At 42.1% G+C, this 18,648-nt stretch overlaps 1 protein-coding gene across 2 annotated transcripts in view; it reads left to right on the forward strand.

The window, feature by feature from the left end:
- Window positions 1-18,648, forward strand: part of LOC109932915 (usherin-like) — a 76,849-nt gene that overhangs the window by 30,735 nt on the left and 27,466 nt on the right. For both annotated transcript variants that reach the window (XM_020531987.2, XM_048613315.1), the window contains exons 2-3: window positions 4,089-4,275; window positions 7,138-7,369. In XM_020531987.2, the coding sequence (XP_020387576.2) occupies window positions 4,089-4,275; window positions 7,138-7,369 (419 nt within the window). The remainder of the gene's footprint in view (window positions 1-4,088; window positions 4,276-7,137; window positions 7,370-18,648) is intronic.

Raw genomic sequence — 18,648 nt, forward strand, 5'->3', positions numbered from 1 at the left:
TCAGAAATGATTAGCTCTGAGGGACTGATTACAACATGTCGGAGCACAACCATTAGTGAAACGTATACATGGTTCAGCCTCTGATCTTGGATGACCCCTGTGTATATTATTGGATGTGACAGTAGTGGGATTCCTTACACTTTTAAACTGGGGTTAGTGGGGGATTCCTCAGGGTGGGTGAGGTGTCTGGTGGCTTACATCCAGGAATCGATTACCATTCTGCATTTGATAGTTATTTCTCTCCATTTGTTGACTTGCTATTTTATTATCTTTTTGCTCCATTCTTGTGTGCAGGTTCTCTTCAATGATAGCTTTGTTTGCAAAGTTTTGACTTGTAGACGTTGTGGTTCGGAAATGAAGGACAAGGAGTCCACTGGGCTGTGTCAGTACCTGTGCACACGAATACCCACTTCCACTCTAGCACAGAGCCCCAGTTGGCATCTTATTGCTTAATTAAAGAGTTTTCCAGCTGTAAGAGTTGAATGCGATTTGCAAATATTTGATGTTTACTCAATAGCAGGTCTAATGCCCACATCTCTCTCAGTGCAAATCCGTCACAGGGTAAGTGACTATCCCTGTGATGGATTGCTCACACGTTCTGTCAGCTGCCATTGTATTGGCACAATGTGGAGTAAACAAATCAGTGGCTGCGTGACTAGGTTTATAATGAGAGCAGGGCTGAGCCATTGTCCATTGGCTGCAATGATGATTGATGCAAAATGAATTAATTAGGATGGAAAGAGCATTTTGAGCCTATGAATTCTTTTAACAAATAATTGGCATGTAATGAGGAATTGAAACAGCTACAAGATGACTGCTGGTCTTCTCTGAATGTGGCATATATTAATAAAAAGTGATTGTAATTTAGACTTTTAATCTTATAGCGACAATAGGCTTTTCAAAATTATTTATTAAGACACTACAAACTGCCCAATAATCTGCTGATTGCTTAATTAGGTGAAACCTAAGAGGGAAAGGAATAGAAGGATCTTTTTTTATATGGTTAGATGAAGAGAAGTGGGAGGAGGCACAACTGAAACATTGGTCAGAGAAACTTCACATCAAAGCTGTATTTGAGTGAGTGTGGCGTCAAGGAGCCCCAGCAAAACTGCAGTCAGTGGAAACTGAGGGATAGCTCTTTACTGGTTGCAGTCATACCTGGCATTAAGGAAAAAGACTTTGATTGTTGAAGGTCATTCATCTCATCTGTAGGACATCCCGGCAGGAATTCCTCAGCGTGGTGTTCTAGCCCAACCATCTTTAGCTGCTTTATCAAAAATTTCCCTTCCATTATCATATCAGAGGTGATGATTTTCAGTGATGATTGCAGAATGTTCGGCATCATTTGTGCCTCCTCAGATAATGAATTTGTCTGTGCCAAATTGCAGCAAGACTCGGATAATATCCAGACTTGGGCTGAATTGGCAAGTAACATTTGTGCCACACAAGTACCGGGCATGGCTATCAGGCATAGTGGCACAGTGGTTAGTGCTGCTGTCTCACAGGGACCTGGGTTCGATTCCAGCCTCTGGGAACTGTCTGTGTGGAGTCTGCACATTCTCCGCTTGTCTGAGTAGGTTTCCTCTGGGTGCCCTGGTTTCCTTCCACAGTCCAAAGATGTGCAGGTTAAGTGCATCGTTCATGCTAAATTGCCCCGTAGTATCCAGGGCTGTGCAGGAAATGCAGAGTTACAGGGATAGGGTAGAGCGATAGGTCTTGATGGGTTGCTGTTCGGAGGGGTGGCATGGATTCAATGGGCTGAAGGGGCTGCTTCCACACTGTAGGGATTCTATAATCTCCAACTAGAGAGAATCTGACTATCTCCTCTTGACATTTAATGACATTACCATTTCTAAATACCCCAATACCTATACCTGGGTTTATCATTAACCAGAGATTGCATCAGAACAGCCATATGAACACTATGGCTGCAAGAATAGATCAGAGTCTAAACATGCTGAGTCAGGTAACTCATGTCCTCACTTACCAAAGTGTGTTCTCCACCTCCAACTCACAAGGCATGAGTCTGATGGAATGTGCTCCACTTTCCTTGATAGTATGGCTCCAACAGCAGTCTAGAAGCTGAACACTGTCCAAGTCGAAGCACCTGATTGGCACCCCGTCCAGTACCTTCAACATTCATTCCCTCCACCACTGATACACAGTGGCAACAGTGTTTGCTGTCTACTATACACACTGCAACAACTGACCAAAGCTCCTCTAACAACACCTTGTAACATTGAGACGTCAACTGCCCAGAAAGACAAAGGCAGCAGTTACATGGAAATACCACCACGTGTAAATTCAACCCCAATAGTTCCTTGCAAATTTGTTATCATTCCTTCACTGTCACTGAATCCAAATCCTGGCACTCCTTAACCCTAATCCTGACAGTCCTGTGTACACACTTGCACCAAATAGATTGCAGTGATTCATTTACCTCCATGGTAAATAACAATGGGGAATAAATCCTGGGCCAGCCGGTCATGCTCACATCCCATGAATGAACAAACGAAAATAAACACCAGCGTGAAGCTGGTGGGCTGAAGGGCCTGATACCTGTCTGTAATAATTCCATGTCATTTTCATATTGATGTCCCAGAGATTAATCATCACCTTCTGTACACTCCAGGCCTATCCTGGTGGATTGGCAACCTGAACAGTTCCATTTTGTTTTTCATTTTACAGCTTAGCAAACTCTGTTTTCTCTCTTCATGGAAGCTCACTATGTTTTAAACAGCTTAATGTTGCCATTTTATTGCAGAATTCAGGGTGAAACACTGTGATGTTTTTGTGCATGTGTTTAATGTTTGAGCATTCTTAAAGATTTAAATCATCCTGATATTGTACAAGGTGCCATGCCTTTGGGCAGAGTGGTCTGGCAATGATTAAAGTCAACCTAATCATCTTGGGTGCTCATATGGTGCATGGTGTATGTTGACAATGGTGGTTGAGCCATTTACAGTCAGCTGTCGCTAATCTTTCCATGGAATGATTCAAAAGATCAAACCAGCAAAACACTGAACTATAGAAGGTTGAAGCTTGGAACTCTGTTGCAACTGACACTTTCTATAAGCAGCATTATTTACCAAATGCAATTTCTATTTATTTGCTGCCAATTTTCTCTGGTGTTCTAAAATGTCATCATTATTTCTTTTTATTCACTATTTTTCATTGACAGCAATACCGGCCTGAAATGCCAATGTGATAGGAATCAAAGATCACCCATGATCTTATTGAATCAAGCAAGCTCAAGTGGCTATAATCCTGCTCTGAATTCAGATTGTACTGGTTCTTAGTGAGACCACACAGAGAATCTTGTGTGTTGTTGTCGTCTCCATGTTTAAGGAGGATTTACTTGCTCTGGAGCTAATACAACAAAGGTTCACTAGATAGGTCAACTCCCTCATCTCTGGAACCTAACATGAGAGGCTGAGTAAACTGGGTTTACATTCTCTGGAGAATAAGAGGCAATCTCACTGAAACACAAGATTCTGAAGGGGGTTTGATAGGGTAGCACTGAGAGGTTATTTTCCAAAGCTGAGGGATTCTGGGATTCCAGGACATATTCTCAGATATCATTAGGACTGAGATGAGGAGGGAATCTTTGAGTTTTCACAACTCAAAGGGGTTGTGAGTCTTTGGAATTTTCTGTCTCAATAGGCTTGGATACTCCATGTTTGAGTATATTTGAGACAGAAACCGTTCCGTGTCCTGATGCGTTCCTTCAGTGTCATTGCATCAAAATCCTGGAATTGTCTTCCTAACAGCATTGTGGGTCTATCCAGAATATGTGGACTGTGGCGGTTCAAGAAGATAGCTCACCACCGCCTTCTCGAGGGCAATTAGGGATGGGTAATAAAATGCTGGCACAGCCAGAAACACCCACATCCTACATTTGATAAAAATATTTTTAGTCTGTTGAAGTATCAAGGAATTTAGAGAATTGGCGGTAAAGTGACATTGAGGTAGAAGATTGGCCATGATCCTACTGAATGGTGGAGAAGATTGACAGCCCATATGCCTTACATGCACTCCCATTTCTTGTGTCCTTCTGTAATAATCATTTACCCTGTTCTAATTTGCAGCCTCTGCAGTAATGTGGCATACATACTGGGCACAATTGTGGAAAACGAGGTGGGTGCTCAGTGTTTGGTGACATTGGCACAGACTCAGCTGCTGGAATCTGATAATCTCCTCGGCAACCTGAATTCCATGTTAACGTGGACAGATACGGAAGCAGTGATGAATGCTGCTGGGACACTCTGCACCATGGTAAGATCAAACATCAATGGCAGGTATTGGGCAGGATATCCAGCCTTTGGCTCGCCAGTCAAAACTGGCATGACGTATTTTAAAACAAAGCTCAGCAAAATGTGGAACACGATGATCAGCAAATGATAAATTGAATGGAATCACAAGAGGCTACTCCCAACGACAAGTGTCTTAGCAACGTTTAGTCTGCTTCAACAACATAAGAAAATTGTCTCACACAACATTTATTCACACTTTTGCCCATTTACATACACAGACATGGGTACTTAATATGCCAGAACAGAACAGGGTAGATATCTTAGAAGCTTGTGTGACTCAAAGACATTACAGAGATAGAAAAGAATGAGGTTGTGGAGGGATTTGAAAACAAGGATGAGAATTTTAAAGGTCGGCTGTTGTTTGACTAGGCAGTAATGCAGTTCAACAAGCACAGGAGCGATGGGGTCTCAGGACCTGCTGCCAGGTAAGGCACAGGCTGTGAGTTTTTACTTGACCTCAAATGTTGAAGTGTAGAATGCTGGAAAACACTTGGGAGGGCATTGAAATATTTAAGTCTAAAGAAGAATGAGCATTTCAATTGTGGACAAGGTGGGTCAGGAGTGAAGTTGTGCGATGGGTGGTCTCAGTGAAGTTGCAAATACATGGTTAGGCACTCATTTCAAGGTCAAAAATGCCACCAACGTTCTAAACAGAGTGATCTAATCTCAAACTATTGCCTGGAAGAAAATTGATGTCAGGAGCTAGGCAAAAGGGTTCAAAATTAAAACAAGGCTGGAAATCTGAACTAAAGCAGAAAGTGCTGGAGAAACTCAGCAGGACTTCTGTGGGAGAGAAGCAGAGTTAATGCTTTTGATTCAAAAATGACTGTCCGTCACAACTGAAAGGGGATTGAAAAGTGAAGGGTTTTATGCTGTAGAAGAAAGGGGGAACATGGAGCAAGTGGAACAGAAGGGAAAGGTTTCCCAAAGCAAAGGCAAAGGGAATGCTAATGGTGGAAAGGAGGGATATGGATGTTAATTACAGATGTTAATATCAGAAAACAGATCAGCTGTACCTAGATCAAAACCATAGAAGCAAGACACTTGGTGGGAAGTGGGCGGGGTGGGGCTGGTGGGTGTAAACAGAATGAAGGGCAGAGGTCACGGTCAGAAGTTGTTGAACTCAGTGTTGAGTCCTGAAGGCTGTAGGAACGAGGTACAGTTCCTCCAGCTTGTGTAGGTCTTCACCAGATCATTGCAGAAGCAGAACTGTGAGCATGAAAGCAAGATGGCCTGTTGAAATGGCAAGATAGCAGAAGCTCAGGATCATTCTTGTGGACAGAGCTGAGGTATTCACAATGTGGTCACCCAGTCTGAGTTCATCTCACCAAAGTAGAGGAGACAAATGCAGTGGCTTCAGTCTTCTGAAAATAAAATTGAAGAAAATGTAGTCATCTTAAACACCTTCATTGTTCACCCTCCTAACTGTTTGCACTGGGGGCAGCTAGTTCCTGACTATGCATCTATCCTCACAATTTAACCTTTTTATCTTGGGCTTCATTCTAGTGAAACTGTGCCATGTCCCACCTCCCCCCCACGGTGACTATGTCTTCCCCTAATGTGCAATGCCCAGACTCAATATACTATTTCAGATGCAACCTGTCCAGAGGGATGGTGGAGACATCACTGTTGTAGGAATCTCTTGCATTATCCAAAATCTGTACCGCAGCTGATGCTGTTTAATTACAAAAGCGGGTAAATAAGCTTCATCACTAATGAATAAGGTCAGAGAAAGTGGGAACGGCGGATATGGAAGAATACATTGCTGGCTAGCTTCAAGACAGAAAGCAGTAGGTGGTAGAAGATTGGAGTTGTTATTCCACAGAGATCATTTCTGGGACCACTGTTCTTCACATTTTATATTAAGAATTTGCACTTTGGGATCAGAAAATAAACTGCTCTTAAATTTATGTGATGATGCCAAGTTGGAGAAGAGATTGTCAATATTGATGACTGCAACAAATTATAGGGCAGCTTGAAGAATTGGCAAATAAAGTCCAACAAATGTGAGGTCTTATGTTTTGGTAGGAAAATATGGAGGTCTCTTACAACTTAGAAATCGGACCCTTGGTGGGGTACAGGAACAAAGGGATCCTTGTGTATAAATGCAAATATCTCTAAAACTTGTGCCACGAGTTAGCAATTAAAACAAAATAAAACAGGCACTAGATTTTAATTTTAAAGGGTCAGAATTGAAAAGTAGTGAAGTTATGCTAATCTACGTCAAACTTTGGTCAGACCACACAAGAAGACTAGCTCGAAAAAGGGCAGAGGTGTGTCGGTGAAGGTGCGAAGAAAATATACACGGATGATGCCAGAAAAGTGTGGGTTCTACATATCAGGAAAGGATTGACAGCATGGGTCCTCTCTTGGGGGAGAAAAGACTGAGGGGTAGCTTTAGAGTGACTTTAGACTTAAGTTTAAAATTACAAAAGATTTTGAAGGATGAATACAGAGAGAGCAGTTCCACTTGAAGAGAAGAGCAAAACTAGAGGCCATTAATAGAAGATAGTCACCAAGAGATCGAACAGGGAATTCCAAAGAAATTTCTTTACCCAAGATGTGGCAAAATTGAGAAGTTGCTACCACAGGAAGTGGTTGAGGTGAATAGTATGGATGTAGTGAATGGGAAATTAGACTAGCATATGTGGTGAAGGGAATAGAACGTTAGGATATGCTAGATTCAGATGAGGGCTGATGGGAGAAGGCTCATACTGAACATGCACAGACAATTGGGGCTGAATGGCCTGTTTCTGCACCATTTATCTGACATCAATAATCTCAAAAGAGAAACAAAAGCATTTAAAATGTTTTTATGTTTCAGGTTGAGACCAATGAAGGCCGACAGTGGCTACTGAATGACCCTCACCTGGAGGAGCTACTGGTCAATGTAACTGCTCTGCTGGACAGTGTAAATGAGTGGGCAGCCAGCAATGCTGTCCTGGTATTGGCAAGGATTGCTATCTGCGAGTCTGGCTGCAGGAAGCTCTTGGAGCAACCGAGCTCCTGGCACATGCTCCGCAAGCTGATCGCAGCTCTGGGCGTGGATGAAGCAGGTAAGCAGCATTCCTCTGTTCCATGCTCCAACTCTTGACACGAGCCAAGAACATGCGAGCACACAGATATTCACTCTGTTAGCAAAGTTACTTTGTAAGTGTCTGGAATGTGGTGAAGGAAGTCTAAGGTCCTCCATTAGCATAAACACCTGAACAGGTCTGTTGGGCCAAATGGCCTGTGTATGTGTTGTAAATATTGGACAATGTGAATAAATTGGAACAGACAGCAGTTCCCTGCCTCCTCTCCCAAATCAGAAAGTGATTCACACAAAAGGCTCATCAATACCTGTAACCTGAGTGGCATTTACTGATGCCCCTGCAATGTCTACCCTTTACTTCAGGCATGTGAAGAGTAGAAAACGGAGTACATGTGGGGGAGAGGTTCAAATGGAATGAATAAAAGTAGGAGCAATTTTTGGGTTCTGGTATATGCTATCTTTCAAAGAGTCAGTGTGGCTCGGCCCCTGGAACTCTCAGATTGAAACTAGTGGGGTCAAATCCACCTGAAATTTGAGCCCAGTAATCTGAGCCAATCCCACCAGTGCAGTACTGTGGGTGTGCTGCAGCGTTGGTGAACGGATGTTTAACTGAGCCCACATCTGCCCCCTAAAGTGGATGCAAAATATCCAATGGCATTATTCCAAAGGTGTCCCAGGTAAAATGTAGTAAGGTCAAGTATTTACTCCTCAGTTGACATCACAGTATCGTTGTGGCACTGAATTCCTGAGGTAACTATCAGATTGAAGCCTCACTCATCACTGGTCCCCTGCTCAACTACATCCCTGCTACCCTATCTTAAGCACCTGATGCACTCACTCTGCACCTATCACCCCTCCCAATGACTAACCATTCTATTAACTCACCCACGTGACAATCTGCCACCTCACTCACGTGCAACCCTCGCCTCTCTTCCACCTGCCACCCTATCCCGATTACCAACCTGGCAGTCTGCCTCTGACCCAACTGGCATCCTACGCACTTATTCATTAGCCCCTTACCTACCCACTTGCCTCTCATTTATCTTGCATCCTTACCTTTCCTCAGTCAAAGTGGCTGTGGGATCTTCCATCAGAATAACGCCTAAAATTTGGCCATAAATGCTGTAGAACTGTGTCTTTCCCTGCAATGCCTCTCCTGCTCTGAGTAGATTTCTCTCCAGTTTCCACTGATGGATGCATCTGGGACAGGCCAGACTTAGAAATCTGACCAGAAAAATTGTTGACAGCTAAATAGCTATCTCGTCTGATGGTGATTGGAAAATCTGGGTCAATACTGGGTCATTGTCACATTGCTATATGCACAAGTTTCCTGTGTGCAAATTGACTGATATATTTCCCACGTTACTACAGTGACTACACTTTGAAAGTACTTCATTGGCTGTTATCCACTTTGGGGTCACCTGTGGTCTTTCTTTCTCTAAATAACTCAGACCATGCACAAAACAAAACCTTGCTCTTTTAAGGCCTGAATTTTACCTTTGACTGTATCTAGGTCATTTAAATTAATTCTTGCGTTTGAATAAAAATGTAACTCCCATGTTCAGATTTACTTTAGCTCACGGGGCATATGTTGTGAGCTTCCGTGTGTTTTATTGATTTTGGAAAGGGACCCAATGAGCGCACTATTAAAATATGGCTTGTTGACCAACTGAATTGTTAAATGGATTGCTAAGTGAACAACAACAATGGTATTAGTTATATGTTAACCATCTCTGCTTGATTTGGTAGATCATGATAAAAAGTCATTGCCACTGTGGTAAATTACAACATAAATATCAATTGTGGCCTTTTTTCTTAGCTGGCAGTCAACAGAACTGTCTCCAACACAAACTATTTCTTCATGTAGTCCATTAAATTTGATGAATATGGAAGGAAAAATACTTCTAGAAAATAATCAGGGAAAGGAAATTGAAATGAAGTAGTAAATTAATCATATATTCCTGGGTCTCGCATCTGGACTTTTGGCAGGTTGTAGTTTCCTGTTTTTAATTGTTGATCAATAGAAACCTTTTCCTTTGTGCACTAGTTTTTAAGCCTGTGATAAATGGAAAGAAAACAATGTCTTGAACATTAGAAACAGGAAATGCTTCCTTTTGTTCAGTGAATTTCTTTATAGATGTCCTCTTATTGAACAGAATTCTCCCTAACCTGATACTCAGCAAATGGCAATGAAAAGAAAGCTGCGATTGGTTTTTTGATGGGACATTGCTCAGCCCTGGACCTGGTTGTGTTTGTGTTTTGATCAGAGTTGGAGGAAAGAGAGCTTGATGACTTCAGCAGGAAGAGTGCTGTTGGGATGAGGAATTCCCAATCTTCACTCAGGCCCTAGGATTCAGGGTGAAGCATGGAAAGCATTTATCCCCTGACCCCTCCCATCCTCACTTAATGGAAAGTGCTGATTTTCCCCACAGTTTTGGAAATCTGGCCAGCAAGTGTAAAATTCCAAAAGCTGTTTTGTCAATGTGATCCTCACTTTTAAATATGCAATTCATCTCTTTGGATCAGGCTGCTTTGTCATCCACCCATTTCAAGCTTTACCTGAAGCTTAACAGTTTGAGCTGTGAGGTGGTTTTGGGTCAGGAAACAAATTTGTCGAAAGCAAACTTTTTATGAGCTGACGACTATGGGACCAAGAGTGTTCCAGTTGATCAAATATTCCGGATAATCAAGAGGTCCACATAAATAATGTAAAAACACAACTAAATAATAGAAATGTAATGTAGGGGTATACACATCACAGTTTTACTTGATTTACAACGTGAATCATTTGAATAATAATGCAACTTTGCCTTAAATAAGACTTAACAATAGAGAACCTTCTCACTCACACCCTCAACTGATTATTCGAATATCGCAGAGATTGTGATAATACAATAGACACCTGGTATTTGAGGTATATGATTTTGCTAGTTTACCAAGAGTGCCAGTTCGTAAGGTGCCAGTTAAAACAAAGTTTGTTGTGGTTTAACCCTCTACCCAACTCCAACTCCAACCCAAGACAACAAGGTGCAGGGCTGGATGAACACAGCAGGCCAAGCAGCATCATAGGAGCAGAAAGGCTGGCGTTTCGGGCCTAGACCCTTCATCGGAAAAGGGGGAGGGGAAGGGGGTTTTGAAATAAATAGGGAGAGAGTGGGAGGCGGATAGAAGAGAGATAGAGGAGAGGATAGGTGGAGAGGAAACAAACAGGTCGAAGAGGCGCGGATGGAGCCAGTAAAGGTGAGTGTAGGTGGGGAGTTCGGGAGGGGATAGGTCAGTCCAGGGAGGACGGACAGGTCAAGGGGGCGGGATGAGGTTAGTAGGTAGGAGATGGGGGTGCGGCTTGAGGTGGGAGGAGGGGATAGGTGGAAGGAAGAACAGGTTAGGGAGGCGGGGAGGAGCTGGACTGGTTTTGGGATGCGGTAGGGAGAGGGGAGATTTTGAAGCTTGTGAAATCCACATTGATACCATTGGGTTGCAGGGTTCCCAAGCGGAATATGAGTTGCTGTTTCTGCAACCTTCGGGTGGCATCGTTGTGGCACAAGCAGGAGGCCCAGGATAGACATGTCGTCTGAGGAATGGGAGGGGGAGTTGAAATGGTTCGCGACTGGGAGGTGCAGTTGTTTATTGCAAACCGAGCGTAGGTGTTCTGCAAAGCGGTCCCCAAGCCTCCGCTTGGTTTCCCCGATGTAGAGGAAGCCACACCGGGTACAGCAGATGCAGTATACCACATTGGCAGATGTGCAGGTGAACATCTGCTTGATGTGGAAAGTCTTCTTGGGGCCTGGGATGGGGGTGAGGGAGGAGGTATGGGGGCAGGTATAGCACTTCCTGCGGTTGCAGGGAAAAGTACCGGGTGTGGTGGGGCTGGAGGGGAGTGTGGAGCGGACAAGGGAGTCACGGAGAGAGTGGTCCCTCCGGAAAGCAGATAAGGGTGGGGAGGGAAAAATGTCTTTGGTGGTGAGGTCGGATTGCAGATGGCAGAAGTGTCGGAGGATGATGTGTTGGATCCGGAGGTTGGTGGGGTGGTACGTGAGGACGAGGGGGATTCTTTTTTGGTTCTTATTGCGTGGACGGGGTGTGAGGGATGAGTTGCGGGAGATGTGGGAGACACGGTTGAGGGCGTTCTCGACCACTGAGGGGGGGAAGTTACGGTCCTTGAAAAACGAGGACAACTGAGATGTACGGGAGTGGAATGCCTCATCCTGGGAGCAGATGCGGTGGAGGCGAAGGAATTGGGAATAGGGGATGGCACTTTTGCAGGAAGGTGGGTGGGAGGAGGAGTATTCTAGGTAACTGTGGGAGTCGGTGGGCTTGAAATGAATATTGGTTTCTGGGTGGTTACCCGAGATGGAGACAGAGAGGTCCAGGAAGGGGAGAGAGGTATTAGAGATGATTTTACCCATTATTCTTCAGCCCATGGATTCACAATTCAAGCTCTCGATATCATTTATTAATTCTGACAGCCAGTTGGTGAAAGTGTGGACTAGAGTTGAATCTTTACAATGTAAGATATTAAAATATGTAGGTCTTGATTCTTCTGCAATATATCGCCAATGTCAATAAATATTTCTTAATAAAAGCATGTCATTATCCAACAGTAGACTCTTGACCTTAATGTATACTGTGATGAAAGGTGTATGATTTATATCTACGTGTATTTGTATAAGTTTAAGAGTTTGGATTTTAAAATGGGGTTGGCTACTTTTCTGAAGGATTTAAACAAAAATAGCTAGGAATTCAAGAATAACATTTACTTACAAAATAATTATTTAGAAAATTTCTAATCCAAACTAGACACACAGGTTTGACAATAAATCTGTAGAATAATTGTGTTCTGGTGGTTGATTGAAGGATCAAAGAATGGTTAGGGAGTAGGAAGTAAAATGGTTAGGGTGTTTAAGTAACATTGGGTGTCAAGAGTACCTCTGGGGGCTGCTCGCTTGTCATCTTTTAACAAGAACATAAGAAATAGGCCTCTTGAGCCTTCTCTGACATTCAATAAGATCATAGCTAACCTTTTCATGGACTCAACTCCACTTACCTGCCCACTCTCCATAACCCTTAATTCCTTTACTGTTCAAAGATCTATCAATCTTTGCCCTAAAAACATTTAACAATTTAGGCTCAACTGCTTCACTGGGTGGGGAATTCCAAAGATTCACAACCCTTTGGGTGAAGAAGTTTCTTCTCAACTCAGTCTTAAACCTGCTTCCCTTTACTTTGAAGCTATCTCCCCAGGTTCTAGTTTCACCCACTAGTGGAAACAACTTGCTTCTATCTTATCTATTCCCTTCATAATTTTATATGTTTCTATAAGATCCCCCCCCCCCCACAACTTATTCTTCTAAATTTCAATGAGTATAGTCCCAGTCTGCTCAATCTCTCCTCATAAGCCAACCCTCTCAACTCTGGAATCAACTTAGTGAACCTTCTCTGCACTCCCTCCGGTACTAGTTCATCCTTTCTCAAGTAAGGAGACTAAAACTGTACACCATACTCCCAGGTGTGACCTCACCAGAGTGTAGATGTAGTGTGAGAGAGCCTGGTTTTGATTTCAATGCTGTTGACCAGAAACTGCGGAAAAAAATGTGTCTAATGCACAACTATTGTAATACTACAAAATGCTTTTTAGAACTGCAAGCTTTCCGTTTATGAGGAAATGGAAAGCTGATGCTCTGCAGATGAGCTTCGATACTAGGAATGTGCATCCATAACATTTACAACAAGGCAAGTGGAGGGTATTCTATCACAGTCCTAACTGTACCTTGTAGTTGGTAGACAGAGTCTGGGGAGTCAGGTGAGTTACTCATTGCAGAACTCCTAGCCTCAGCACGTTTGGCGACAATAGATCAAAGGCATCCAAGTCACTAATAAAGATTTCAATAGTTGAGGAGCCAGCAGTGATCTCTGTGGCACTCCACCAGTTACAGTTGATCAACCTGATAATCACCCATTTATTCCCACTCACTGTTTCCTATTAGTTAACCAATAGTATATCCATAGATATACTGAGGTATTAATCACAACAATGTATGTGTATCTTGTGCAATCACCTTTTTATTGAATATCTTTAGGAAGTCCAAATTCATTGCACCTCCATTACCCCTTATTCACCTTGCTCATCTCTAGCCTGAGAAATGCTCATCTGTACCTACCCTCTGTTTCCAACTTTTAGCCAACTTCTAATCCATGCTGCCAAGGCCCCAAGAATCTCGAACATTTCTAATTTGCTAACCAACCTGCCATGTGACTTTCTGAAAGTCTAAGTATACAACATCCATAACACCTCCCTCATCCACTGCCTGCATCACCTCGTCAAAGAACTTAATTAAATTTGTCAGTCATGACTTGCCCTTGAAAAAGCCATTGTTGACTGTCAAGTATTAACTGCAGGTTTCTATAATCTGCCTGCAAATGCTGTCTTCTGCTTCCTCCCCACCATTTGGAGGTCAAAATAAATACCTAAAAAGGTCTCTGCTCCTTTCCTGTCTCTTGCCTCCAGCCTTATAGATTCTAAAATCATCATCTCAAATCCCTGGATAATTTAAAAAAAAGCCAGGGGCATAAATGTATTCTTTTCGTTGGCAGAAAATGTATGCTACCTCTAGCAAACATAAATGAGCACCCTTCTCTCCTGTAGTGTAAATTGTTATGACCACTTGAAATTTGGCTTCCTTGCATTTATCCTGCTCAATGCAAGGGAAAAGCTGGTTCGGAACTGTTTTTTTTGTTAGCTTCTCAATTTCTACATTTTAATTCTTTGTGTTTTTAAACATTTTTCAATCTTCTGGCTACCACTGATCTTTGCAGCACTGTTCACTTTTGCATTCAATTTAATACCGTCCTTAATTTGATTAGTAGGTAGACAGGAATTATCCCATCATTGTTTGGAGTTTCTCTTTCTCAGTGAAATATATCTTTGTTGAAAGTTTATCTCCTAAGATATCTGCCGTTGCTTCTCTACTGTCTCATACTGTTTTCTATTTTCCCAGTCCACCTTAGCTAACTCTTTCATACCTTTGTTACTTTCCTTATTTGAGTTTAAGACATTAGTTTCAGACTCATGTCTCTCTCATGTGAAATTTTATCATGTTAAAATCACACTTGCTTCAAGGTTCCCTTCCTATGAGACTTAATTAATTAATACTCTCCTGGTATATTGTAAGTTTAAAAATAACCTGACCCTGCCTGTTTGTAGAGCATTTTTTTCAATGAAATTGTCCTGCATACAATTTATAAATGTGCCCACATAGCCACTTTGCCAATTAGATTTATCCAATCTGTACGAATATGCATATCACTCTTTACTATTGCAGTGTCTTTCTTATAAGCTGTCATTATTGCATGCAAGCATATGAATTAGGAGCAGTTGAAAACCATTTGGCCCTTCAACCTTGCTTGGCCATTCAATAAGAATTCTGATTTGTTTTGAATTCCACATTATTTAATTACAATGACACTGGCCTACTAAGCATCTAACAGGAATCATTACTCCTTCAGATGTCTTCTTTGTTTTACAGTTTATCGACTGTCCAGGGACCTATAAACTGTTCTTACCTGTGAATCTTTCCCTTGCTGTTTGTCTCAACCCAAATGGTTTAATGATCTTCTGAACCAGGATGATTTCTCATTAATGTGACAATCTCTTTATTAGTGGAGCTCCTCAACCTTCTTTTCTGCCTACCTTTCTGAAATGTTAGGAACTTGGTCAACTTGCAACCATGTGTATGTGACACCTATCATATATTTTGTTTAAATTTGTACTGTCAATTCATCTGTCTTGTTATAAATGCTGCATGCATTTTGATAAAGAGCTCTTTTCCATCTTCTGCTATCTTGATAAATTTTTTCTTGCACACTCTGTTCCTTCTTGTGGCTATTGTTCACCATAGAGGTGCTCTGTTTTATTACCTCGCCCTTTCTCATTAACTCATGAATACCCTTGAAGCTACTGGCTGAAATTTCAGACAAGACAAAATGCTAAATTAGTCCTCAGAATATTTTCTCAACATCTGCTTGTTAGAATTTCTGATGGGAATTCCCGTCCTGGACAGATTTTGCTTCTTGTGTCTAATTATCTGTGGGTTGTTTTCTCCCAAGTTTAAGTAGCTCACTTTGATACAGTTAAGAAATGCACATTTCTTCATTTATGTCCTGAGGTCCTTTTGCATTTCTTTTCATTTTGAGACTTTCTGTTGTAATGCCTTGAATTGAGTAGGAGTGCCATATCTCCCATATTGTATAGGAGATGTGAATCATCTTTCCTGACATCAGTCATTGTGATTGAAGTAAATGTAGCCATTCCTTTCCTCTTTGCCCAGTAATCCCCTCTATGAAGGCATTTAAACCTCAATGCATTTATTCTGGAGCTGGCTCCAGATTTACAGGAGCAAAATTGCAAAGTAAACAGCTACCTTGCTTGAATTATTGTCCTTGGAATTAAATATGTCATTCAACAAAGGGTTGTTAGATCAATGACCAACACTAGAAGTTAACACCAGGAATATGAGCAGGTCTCTTGGGGCCATGATACTCTTGGGTGAAGGCCATACTGGATGAAGGCTTGAGGCTAAGCAGCAACTGAAGAGCCAATTGCCAAGACTGCAGCATAAATCTAGCGACATTCTTGGTGTTTCTGTTGTCTATGTTACGATTTGCTTTGGGTCAAATAATATCTTGGCATTGACTGCGTCAAGCTAATTGAAGTAGTCTAATCCATAGAATGTTGCAAGAAATTCCTCAGTTATCATTCTGACCCAGCTGGATGTAAGATTGAATTACTCCAATCTGGGTCACAAAGATTATAATGTTGTGGCATGGTTTGTTTATGCTTCCATAGTAATGCCACAGAGATGGTTGTTGCCAATTCAAAGTGTAATTTGTGTCTTGTGAGACAGGGTAGGGGTACATACTGTATTGTAGATTCACACTGTTAACGTAGTCTCTGACCTTATGGGAGACAAGCTGAAAGAGATCTCATAGGGAGAGGAAGTAGATAGCTTAACCATCGGAGCTGCTGTGTGCACAGCTTCCATTTGTTCAATATCGAGCAATGTTCCTGGACCTGATGGGGCCATGGTTCTTTTGTCCTTAATAGAATCTCATCAGAACTTTTTGAAGAGGGATCACCGGACCCAAAAAATGAACGTTTTTTTCTCTCTCTGTCTACAGATGAGTTTCCCCAGCAATTTCTGTTTTTGTCCCGGATTTCCAACATCCACAGTTCTTTGCTTTTGGTTCTTTTGTCTTTCCTCATTAGGGTCATGTATAACACAGGAAAATTGACAGATATCTGTTAGGGAAGGGTGCGAGGACATATAACCCCCAGGTAGCTCAATGCAGTTAGTAACCAGCTTTGATCTGGTTTAATGGCAGAATTAGGAACCGGAGCAGGCCAATTGGCTCCTTGAGGCTACTCAGGCATTCAGTAAGATACACTCCATATTCCAGCTTACCCTTGCTATATCCCACTTATCTACCTGTGCTTTAAAATTATCCAAATGCTCTGCTTTTTGAGGAAGAGCATATGTCTTAGACACAGAACTCTCTTTTTCTCCTTATCTCTCTAAGTAGGTGACCCCTTATTTTTCAACAGTAACAAATAGTGCCAGGTGATCCCTCAGGTGGAAACGTCCATCATAGAATCCCTACAGTGTGGAAGCAGGCTGTTCAGCCCATCAAGGCCATACTAACCCTCTGAAGAGCAACCCACTGCGCCCCCCCCCCCCCCCTTTATCCCCTTGCATTTCCATCTAGACTGCACACAATGGGCAATTTAACATGGCCAATCCACCTAACCTGTTTATCTTTGGACTATAGGAGGAAATCAGAGCACCAGAAGGAAACCCATAGAGAATATGCAGACTCCACACAGAGAGTGCAATTGAACCTGGGTCCCTGGTGCTCTGAGACAACAGGTGTTAACTACTGAGTCACTGTGCTCTTTCTACCAAGACCTCGTAGGATCTTGTATGTTCCTATCCAATCACATCGTACTCTTCTAAAGCGCAATGAATACAAATCCAGCCTGTCCAATCTTTGCTTATAAAACAATCCATCCATTAAAGGCATTAGCCCAGTGAACCTTCTTTGATTTCTTTGAACACATTTACATCCATCCTTAAAACGGTGTCCAATATTATGCACAATAAAGAACTCCGGGATTGGTCTCATCAATGTTCTGTTTGCTTGAAGTAGTCTCCTTACTTTTCCATTCACTCCCTCTCACAATCAATAATAACATTCTATGAGCTTTCCTAATTACTTGCTATACCTGCATGTTAGCCTTTTGTAATTCATGTACTAATATCCCTCTGCATCTCAGAGCTCTGCATGCGCTCTCTATATAGATAATATACTTCTATTTATTATTCCTATCAAAGTGCACAACTTCACATTTTCCCATATTGCATTCTATTTGCCAGAACTTTGTCCACTCACTTAGTATTGATATGATCCCCTTTCCAGCCTCCTTATGTCCTCTTCACAATTTCTTTTTGTACACAACTTTATGACATCAGCAAATTTGGTGACCGTACCAGCAAGTAATTCAGAAAACAAATAGAATGCTTTCATTTATTATGAGGGTAATTGAAAATAAAAATAGAGAACTAATGCCCTGGTTATACAGAGCACTGGTGAGGCCATATCCAGAGGACAATGCACAGTATTGGTCCCCTTACATAAGGAAGCTGTTCAGGTAATGGCTAATTAGACTAATGGCTGCAATTCATAGCTGTTTTGAGGGAAAAGTTGGTCAGACTAGAATAAAGAACAAAGAACAATACAGCACAGGAACAGGCCCTTTGGCCCTCCAACCCTGTACTGCCACATTTGGCCCTTCCGTACTGAAACTGTCTTCACTTACAGGATCCATATCCCTCTATTCCCTTCCTATTTATGTATTCATCCAGGTGCTTCTTCAATGCTGCTATTGTGTCTGCTTCCACCACCTCCTCTGGCAGCGTGTTTCAGGCACTCAGCACCCTTTGTGTGAAAACCTTGCCTCAAACATCCCTTTTAACCTTCCCTTCTCGCACCTTGAAGTTGCATCCCCTAATAATTGACCCCTCCACCCTTGGAAAAAGCCTTGTACATTCCAAGTTGAATTGAATCCTTTATTGTCACGTGTATTCAATGTAAAAATATAGTGGAGTGTGTAACTTCGATGTACGTACATGGTGCCATTATCATTAACTTAGAATAAGGCAAAAAAAAACCTTGAGAGTCCAACTTTCCTTTTCACTGGTGCAGTCCCACTCCGGGCTTTCCAGCCGTCCCCATGCCTCCACCAGAGTC

The sequence above is a fragment of the Rhincodon typus genome, chromosome 28 (genome assembly GCF_021869965.1).
Source record: "Rhincodon typus isolate 14 chromosome 28, sRhiTyp1.1, whole genome shotgun sequence".
In the NCBI taxonomy this organism is placed as follows: domain Eukaryota; kingdom Metazoa; phylum Chordata; class Chondrichthyes; order Orectolobiformes; family Rhincodontidae; genus Rhincodon; species Rhincodon typus.